At 37.1% G+C, this 10,000-nt stretch overlaps 2 protein-coding genes across 2 annotated transcripts in view; one reads left to right on the forward strand and one right to left on the reverse strand.

Annotated features, from left to right (window-relative positions):
* The first annotated feature begins 2,838 nt into the window (after window positions 1-2,838).
* LOC138051883 (uncharacterized) lies at window positions 2,839-6,710 on the forward strand. The gene is made up of 2 exons (XM_068898176.1): window positions 2,839-2,874; window positions 5,584-6,710. The coding sequence occupies exons 1-2, from the start codon at window positions 2,856-2,858 to the stop codon at window positions 5,931-5,933; spliced, it is 369 nt and encodes a 122-aa protein (XP_068754277.1). The 5' UTR covers window positions 2,839-2,855; the 3' UTR covers window positions 5,934-6,710.
* Window positions 5,583-10,000, reverse strand: part of LOC138051882 (transcription factor 19-like) — an 11,177-nt gene continuing 6,759 nt past the window's right edge. The window contains exons 5-6 of the mRNA XM_068898175.1: window positions 9,050-9,369; window positions 5,583-8,556 (exon numbers count right to left, since the gene is read on the reverse strand). Coding sequence (XP_068754276.1) covers window positions 8,273-8,556; window positions 9,050-9,369 — 604 coding nt within the window. The 3' untranslated portion in view covers window positions 5,583-8,272. The remainder of the gene's footprint in view (window positions 8,557-9,049; window positions 9,370-10,000) is intronic.

Below are 10,000 nucleotides of genomic sequence, written 5' to 3' on the forward strand. Positions count from 1 at the left end.
TATACATGGGTATATAAGGGTATACAGGGGTATATAAGGGTATACATGGGTATACATGGGTATATGAGGGTATACAGGGGTATATAAGAGTATACAGGGGTATGTAAGGGTACACATGGGTATGTAAGGGTACACATGGGTATATAGGGGTATCTAAGGGTATACAGGGGTATGTAAGGGTATACATGGGTATATAAGGGTATACATGGGTACATAGGGGTATGCATGTAAACAGTAAACAGTAAATCTTTATTGCGCCTTACTCTCCAAAGGGAGGTATCGGTCTCGTTACAATAAAGGTGATGGTATCTACTAGAATAACTAATTAACTAAAAAGATCATACAATTACTTGTAATACAATTGGTATAAAATTATTATTTTAATTATTTTGCATTTAGGAAGTCTTTTCTCTTCTGAAACATTAAATATGTGTATTTACCTATTATCTTTGAAGTGCTTTCGTTTTCTAGGGTAAGTAAATACCGTATTTTATCCTCATCATTAAGGCTTTTGAAAACAACATCGTGTGTTGAAAGGAGAGAATGGAGCTCATTTCTAATGTTATCGTACCCTGGGCAATACATCAAGAAGTGCCGCTCATCTTCTATATAGCCTCTATTGCAGACTAAACACGTTCTTCCATCTACTGGGATTGGTGCACCTCTATTTTCGTATTTCCCAGTCTGTATTCGCAAGCTATGAACCCCCAGACGCAATTTTGTCATACTTATTCTATGTGCTGGGTTTCTGATAGTTTTGAGATAGTCTTCCAATTGGTAGTCGAATTTGACTTCTTTGTGTGTAAATTTCTCTCTAGAGCCTTCGGAAGTGTTGTTGCGAGCCTTCAGCCAATTTCGAATGTAGTCCTTTTTAAGCTGTTTCTTTATGGAGGAACGAGCATTCTTAATGTGTAGTTGGCTTGATGTATTGCCTGTAGAGTGCATTCGTATAGTTTCGTCATTATTTAATACATCAAAAAATTGGCTGTGACTTTTTGCGTGATGAAAGGCTTCCTCTAATAGAGGGTTGACTGTTTTATGCTGCAATCTAAGCGAGTAACTAAATATTGAAGCTTTTATGTCTATATTTAAAGGGTACCGTCCAAGTTCTGCCCTACAGGCAATGTTCTCTGTGTACCATGGGGTATTTAGTGTTTGTTTACAGAACTTGATATGGACTTGTTCGATAGTGCTTTTGTCAAAATGGGTCTTATATGATAATAGCTCCGGTCCCCATATTTCGCATCCATATAGTAGTATAGGTTTGACAAGGGCATCAAAAAGCTTATTCTTAATAATGGAGAACAATCGTTTCACTGTCGCAAGAACTTTATAAGCTTTTTTGCTAAGGATGTCTCTTGCGTAGGTATAGCGACCAGATGAGGTCATTTCTATTCCCAAATATGTTTGGGTATACATGGGTATACATGGGTATACATGGGTATATAAGGGTATACATGGGTATATAGGGGTATATAAGGGTATACATGGGTATACATGGGTATATGAGGGTATACAGGGGTATATCAGGGTATACATACGTATACATGGGTATATAAGAGTATACATGGGTATATAGGGGTATACATAGGTATACTGTGTGGGTACACATGGGTATATAAGGGTATACATGGGTATATAAGAGTATACATGGGCATACAGGGGTATACATGGGTATACATGGGTATATAAGGGTATACATGGGTATATAGGGGTATACATAGGTATACATGGGTATACATGGGTATATAAGGGTATACATGGGCATATAGGGGTATAGAAGGGTATACATGGGTATACATGGGTATATAAGGGTATACATGTAAACAGTAAACAGTAAATCTTTATTGCGCCTTACTCTCCAAAGGGAGGTATCGGTCTCGTTACAATAAAGGTGATGATATCTACTAGAATAACTAATTAACTAAAAAGATCATACAATTACTTGTAATACAATTGGTATAAAATTATTATTTTAATTATTTTGCATTTAGGAAGTCTTTTCTCTTCTGAAACATTAAGTGAGTGAGTGAGTGAGTGAGTGAGTAAAAAAAAAAACAGTAAAACAGTAAATCTTTATTGCGCCTTACTCTCCAAAGGGAGGTATCGGTCTCGTTACAATAAAGGTGATGATATCTACTAGAATAACTAATTAACTAAAAAGATCATACAATTGCTTGTAATACAATTGGTATAAAATTATTATTTTAATTATTTTGCATTTAGGAAGTCTTTTCTCTTCTGGGTATACATGGGCATACAGGGGTATACATGGGTATATAAGGGTATACATGGGTATATAGGAGTATACATGGGCATACAGGGGTATACATGGAAATACATAGGTATATAAGGGTATACATGGGTATATAGGGGTATATAAGGGTATACATGGGTATATAAGGGTATACATGGGTACATAGGGGTATACAGGGGTATATAGGGGTATACATGGGTATACATGGGTATATAAGGGTATACATGGGCATATAGGGGTATAGAAGGGTATACATGGGTATACATGGGTATACATAGGTATACATGGGTTTACATGGGTATATAAGGGTATACATGGGTATATAAGGGTATACATGGGTACATAAGGGTATACAGGGGTATATAGGGGTATACATGGGTAAATAGGGGTATATAAGGGTATACATGGGTATATAGGGGTATATAAGGGTATACATGGGTATATAAGGGTAATAATGGAAATACATTATCAATAGCTTATATTTAAATACATAATAATAAGGGATACATGAGTTACTTACCGGGAGGAACTCGTGTCGAAGCCACGATATACGTGGAAACCTCGGTGACTGCTATATGGAATACTGGCCTATGTCAAAATGGCTGAAGTAGCGAACGGTAAGTACCTTGCACTCATGCTTTTCTTTGCAAGAATTTAGAGTTTAAAGAAGGCGCTTGAAACCCCATTGTGTACTCACTTCCCGAAAAGAAGTGAGCTTGCCCTAGATAATGTACATTTTAATTCAAAACACAAAGGTACAAGTTGATTAGCAAGTCTTATTGCATTCTGAAAATCACCATACCGCCTTGATTTGTTTGAGTGAAGAGATTCATAGATGAGAAGCAACTAGAGAGAGCGCGTCACCCAAGCCAAAACCAACGGAGAAAAACGTCCCACTGAACGCAAAGTTTACCATTTGTGGGTTTGTAGCCCTGTTATACACTGTTTAAGCCCAGAACGCTAAGCACTTGTTCGAGAATGGTTAGCTTTAATTTTATAAAGGTTCCACGAATAAAATGATATATGAAATTGATCATAACTGCGAGGATTATATCTTCACTTGATTTTATAAAGGTTATTTACCATTTACCAAAAAAAATCCGGAAATTTAGTTGGGAAAGTAAATGGGAAGCCTATTTTGGTCTTAGGTAAAATCTGCTACGAGCCTAGAATATATAAGACCCATCAGACCGGCGATTATCTCCGGTTTCTGTAGCGTGAAGCAACTTGGAGTATTTCTACCGGCAGGTTAGTTTTGCAGGTTGCAGGTTGCAGGTTGAAATTTACTGTGACTGTTACATGAATAGCTAACCTTAGGCCTAATTAGGCCTAAAGAAACGTTTTTAGGCCTAAGGAGGCCTAAAGAAACGTTTTTAGGCCTAATTAGGCCTAAGGTTAGCTATTCATGTAACAGTCACAGTAAATTTCAACCTGCAACCTGCAACCTGCAACACTGCAAAACTAACCTGCCGTATTTCTACTCCCCCCCTGGATGGGCAGGTACAAAACACAGGTCACAGGGGCACAGGTCACAGGTCACAGGTCATTGTTTTACTAATACAGAATGTATCCTAAACATTCATAAAAGCTAACCTTAGGCCTAATTAGGCCTAAACAAACGTTTTTAGGCGTAAGGTTAGCTCTTATGAATCAATCAATCAATCAATCAATCAATCGTTTAATGTATCCAATAGCAGGTATAAACCTGAATTACAGGAAAGGTCAGAGACAGCAAACATATCTAGCATTGGTATTTAACAGTAAACAAAGTTATTAAGACGAGCTGTGCGGCCTAAATTTGGGGTAAACAGTTTTGTTTCCTGAACGAAGATTACGATCGTGCTCCACGACAGTGGGCGAATAAAAAAAACTCTGAGAACTTCTTTAGCCTTAATGACAAACGACTTGCACGAATCTATCCTAACGAACATACAGTGGGTCAAGCCCTGCTAAGTCGAGCGCATCTAAACTAACCTGCCGTATTTCTACTCCCCCCCTGGATGGGCAGGTACAAAACACAGGTCACAGGGCACAGGTCACAGGTCACAGGTCATTGTTTTACTAATACAGAATGTATCCTAAACATTCATAAAAGCTAACCTTAGGCCTAATTAGGCCTAAACAAACGTTTTTAGGCTTAAGGTTAGCTCTTATGAATGTTTAGGATACTTTCTGTAACGGTAAAACAATGACATGTGCCCTGTGCCGTGTGACCTGTGTTTTGTACCTGCCGCCCCTGGATGGGGTGCCAGTCCATCACAGGGTTACCCCCAGCATTAATTTCGCCGATACCCATTTATACACCTGGGTGGAGAGGCACCGTGAGACTAAAGACAGTGTCTTGCCAAAGAACTCAACATGATGTCCCAGATCGATCCAGAATCGAGTGCACTAACCATTTACAATGCCATATATCAACTGTCCTGAAAGGAGTGTGTACCAGTTGGAGACTTCCGATCTGTTGTAGTTGGTAGTAGCTTAGAAAGGAATCCGGAGGTTTCAATGTTCCAAAACAACCTCTTGCATATGTGGTCCCTGCGTGCAGTAAGGGTTGTAACTCCTGCGGTTCGCAGGGCCTTATCATAGGATACACCTGGGAAGATGACTGCTAGTGCCCTTTTCTGGATCGACTCAATCGCTTCCTCTAGGTACAATGGGATATTTTCCCATGCTGGTACAGCGTATTCAAGGATGCTTCGTATAAGGCTAATATACACTTTAACAATGTCACCCTTGGGGACACAGGCTTTCTTGAGAATGCGGATGGCGTACAACTGTTTGTTGGCCCTTTTAGAAATGTAATCCACATGTGCATTCCATGTTAGGTCGTGAGATAGAGTTACATGTATGCCCAGGATCTTGTACGAATGCACTCTCTCAATGCCTGTCCCCATGATGTCAAGGGATACTAGTGGGAAGGGGGTTTACTGAAAGAGGTTAATAACCATTTCCTTGCACTTCTTCGGGTTGAGTCTCATACCTCTTTGTGCAGGTTAAAACATTGCAAGATAAAGTGATGGAGGAAGGTTGACTGGCTTAAGCCTGCATATGGAAGTAAAAGCCTACATGGATCCGTACCCATTTCTATCAGGGAATAACCTTGTTGACCCCCTTCTGAATATGTTTTCCATAGGGTCAGGGACCAGAGGTAGATAATTCAGAGAGTAGCCCAAGGAGTCTTCTTTCATTACAAATAAGGCTATTCCCATCATGACAGCAAACATTTATATCTTTTTTTGTATTATTATTGTACCCCAGAAGAACACCTGTTTCTCTGTTTCACCAGTTTCTCTTCTTTCCAATGAGTAATCATATGATTCTTTCAGGAAGCTTGTTCGTTACCCTGTTAATATTTTCTGGCCGTCCAGATCCACAGTGGACTGTGGACTCAAGTCACCCTGAATTCAGCAAAATTCAACAGCTTCTCCAAAATGCAAGAACATGCAACGCCACCTACGACCTCCGGGGAATCCCAGCACGTCTGGGTTACAAGGGTTTCTTGGTGAAGGACAAGGCACAGAATAAACAAGAGTTGATTCTGGGTCCTAAAACAGTAAGCCTACAACAGTCACTACTGGAAACACTTCCAGAAGATGTCCTTCCAAAAGAACGCAGAGATTATATCGTGAAAGTGATTAATGACCAGAAGGGAACATCTGACATGGGCAACTGTTGAATTACTGTTATCTTCAGAGTTACAGACTTAAATGAAAACAAAAGTGATCTACTGAGTTGAGCTGCCCGGTTGCCTCAAACTTCCCTTCGGGATATGCCAAATAATGGACCATATTCATACACTGTAGAATTAATGGTGGCTAAGTAATAATAATAATAATTATTATTATTATTATTATTATTATTATTATTATTATTATTATTATTATTATTATTATCAGTTTTTATTGTATTTGGATCCTTTGCAAATCATCCTCACTAGCTTCATTAGCACGAACAATATTCAAAAGAATTTTTGCTCCAAAATGAGACTAGTGAGGATGATTAGCACAAAGACGAAAGAATAATTTACTGGTTGCCATTTATGAATATGGTAAATGAGGATAATGTGATGACCGAATGATGTGGTGCGTGAAATTGTATACGTTACATGTAGATTGAGTTTGGAAATTACTTAAACTTTAGTTAATTAAACTGCACTTAATTTACAATGGAGGAAACCAAAGAACAGTAAGATAATAATATGAGGATGCAGGGGTATTGGAGGAAAAGAAAACATGTTTCGTTAACAGAACTTTTAATTTCAGACCATTAATAAAATTGAAACTATAGTTTTTGTAGTAAAATAATTTATAGAGATTTTGAAACTCATTACTTATTTGAATGTCATGTACATGATGAAACAGAATGGTAATAAAAATAATAATAATAATAATTTTAATAAACTCTTGTCTCTTAAAACATCTAGAACACCATCAATAAATTCAACCTTGAAAAACATTAAACTTAATTTTCTTGTTTCAACTTAAGAGTTTGTAACATGCACCTTTGTTCAACTTAAGAAAATATGTGATACATTGAGAAATGAAAATCTTGGCTTCAAATCCAAGGACTTATTTCCTCAACAAGACGATGAATGATTAGCGTCTTTCAAAGACACCAGTAAAAACTCATATTGATTTGAACCAGTTGTCTTTGCTCAGTCAAAATAATTATTGCACCGGGCTTGCATCTTGGGTGAGAAAAATAATAATATAATGTTTTAAAGGAACAGTGGTACATGTATCCAAATTCAATTGAAAGAGATATTGCCATGATAGCAAAATGATATGGCTCTGATCCTTACCCAATTGGCCAAATGTTGGAAAGCTTACGAAACATTCAAACACAAAAGACAGCTACATGTATAAAAAAAATGAAGCCTAACATTGTTCTCTTAAGTATAACAAGACAAATGCCACCACCCAACAAAAAAGGTATAAAAGTTGCTTTTGTTTCTCAGACTAAAAGGAAATATTCATATATAAATTCATACATGAAATTAAGTTTTAATGGAGAGCAGGAAACATAATGGTTGAAATTTGCTGCTTCCCAAATAACTACAAGCTTATTTTGTTGTGTGACAGCCACAGAACACTGTGCTCTAAGAAATTTCAAACAAGGAAAAAAAATGGACGAGAGAACCTGTGGGTGAGGGTACATTAAATTCTGGCCAGCAGAGCAGCCTGCCATTTGCTGGGAGATTTCCAGGGACATGTGGAGAAGAATGTCTGTTAATTAAAGTGCAGACAGTACTATCTGTTGGGTATATTATTTTATCATAATTTATTATTATCAATTTTGGCCTTCTTGATAGTAATTACTGCGATTTTCATAATTCTGCTACCCCTGGGTGCCAGAGTAATTTTTTTTTTGTCAAGTTTGGAGAAGAGGCTCAGTGTTTCCAAATCAACGTTTGTTGACCGCTGAGTTGGAAGCAAAGTATTTTTTATTTAATAATCAATAAAAATTAATTGTAAAAAACAAAAAGAAAAAATTCCTTTGGCACCCAGGGTATAAATTCTGGGGAATCTCGTCTTCCACAACCAATGGCCAATACTGCGTTTTGGCTTCCATCAATCAAACTTTCGATGCCAAGCCAAGACTTAAAACCACAGATGCTTGAAGGTGAGATTTGTATAATTAAAAAAATCGCAGAAAATAAAATTTGAACAACTATGGTCAGTTGTTTTCTAAAAGCAAACCTCCTGGTGACCTTGTCATAAAACAGACATAATTTTCTGGTTGCGTGTGTAAAGCAGTACTGTTCTACTGCTGCTAGGTAGATATTTGTTACATGTAGTTTTCTCTGGCATAAGAAAAGAGAGTTTTATGTGGAGCAAGTACATGTAAAAAATCTTCACAATCAGTGATATTTTAACAATGAAAACAATGTCAACTCTAGCTGCCTTTTCGGTGATTAAACAGGAAATGCAAATCTAGAAAAGAGGGAACTCAGTTTAACTTAATAAGAAAGCTACAATGTGCACAACACAGATGGATTGGGGTGAGAGCAAATAATTACATGTACATACACCCACAGTGGAATAGAGCTGATTTTGGTCGCACTGATTTTAGTGTGAGTCCCATGCACTTGACGTGGTACCAGGCATCACAGTCATCACACTGCACCCAATCCACAATCTTTTGCTTGTTATGAGGGTGAACACAGTCAACAGAAGCACATGTATTGTACATGCTATCATCTTCTTCCTGATTAGTCACTGAATCTTTGCTTTTTGATGACTTTCTTGACATCTTTCGCTTCTTGGTGGTCTCCTTAGATTTGCTGTGTCTTCTATTGGCTATAATTTTATTGAGAAGAAAACCTGACTGTTTAGTTGAGAACTTGAGCTTGATTTTAATTAATTTAATAAGTAGTTAGCAAGTTTTGAACTCTTCAAAGCTGATTTTGAAGTAATTTTATTATTTTAGTATTTCAAGTGCACAAGATCCACAGAAGCCTCAATCCTGCAGGCTAGTTTATAAACATTCAGCTTCAATCCAATCAACCTTGTTCAGTTACACCCTACGTTTTGCACTTCACTGTACATGATTGTGATTTAGGAGGAGGAAGTTCAATGTAGGGCCTTACAGGGAAGGAACCCACTGAAAGTGTGTAAACAGATGCAAAAATTGGGTTGAACAAACAAACGATCTGTCAAGATAAACAGGAGGTGAACACTAATTACATGATTCAACAGGGGTAAAGGTTTTTATCTGTACAATTTTTTTTTTGTCTGGTTACAATATCACTGACAATAAATATTATACATGTATTATGTATAATTTTCTTACCTATTTTAACATGACTGGTTTGTCTTCTTTGTGCAGCCTTGAATCGCTTGCACTTAGACTCATTGACTTGTAAAGTAGGTTCAGCAATACTACTGATACCTAGTAGATGCTCTGACCTGTTGGAGGGTGAATATGCCTCATTAAAGGACTCTGGAGATTCTGGGAGCTGGACAGAAAATAGGTCTTCATCACTGTCCTCCATAGCCCCAACAGCTGTCGCAGCATATGCCAGGAGGTCATCATCACTGTGTTCTGAGTTGCAGCTGTCACCAACGAAATCTTGCTGCCAGCTGTGCTTCGCATGCACAGAATCAGGTAATCTGTAGTAGGTAAAAACACAAGTTATTTAGTGCCTCTTCAGTTAATATGACTGTCATAGTTTAAAGCTGCATGCTACATTTACAATTATTGTAGATTGTACCTCACCACGCTTCTACTAAGATTACACACATAATATTATTGACCTCTTTCATAATGGCAGCCAAATAAAATATTTTGTTTTAATGCCAATAAGCCTTTCTAGCCTTGCTACATGTACGACGACCAAATTCCAAAAGAACGTTTTTTTGACTTGTCAATACAATCATGACAATGTCATGTATAAATTTCTATGCAAGCTTACAGCAAAGCTGTAAATGATTCATTTAATTTTTCATTTTTTTTTTATTTTGTAAGTGATTAATTATTATTCTATACTCTTTCACAATCGCAGCCACCATGCAGAAAGATTGGTGTAGTATAAAGTATAAAGGGTTGGGGTTATGTTTTGGTGTATGAAAATACAGCTGTTTATCTATACTCAAGGCCCTTTGTGACAAAGTAGTAACAATGATTTGTTTATTTTGAAAGTAATATTATTTTATACACCATTCTTCAAATCAAGGGATCATCTAGCTATGTCTGTTAATGTATTATACATACATTTACTATAATTGTATAATATTTATATCC

The sequence above is a fragment of the Montipora capricornis genome, chromosome 6, assembly GCF_036669925.1.
Source record: "Montipora capricornis isolate CH-2021 chromosome 6, ASM3666992v2, whole genome shotgun sequence".
NCBI lineage: Eukaryota > Metazoa > Cnidaria > Anthozoa > Scleractinia > Acroporidae > Montipora > Montipora capricornis.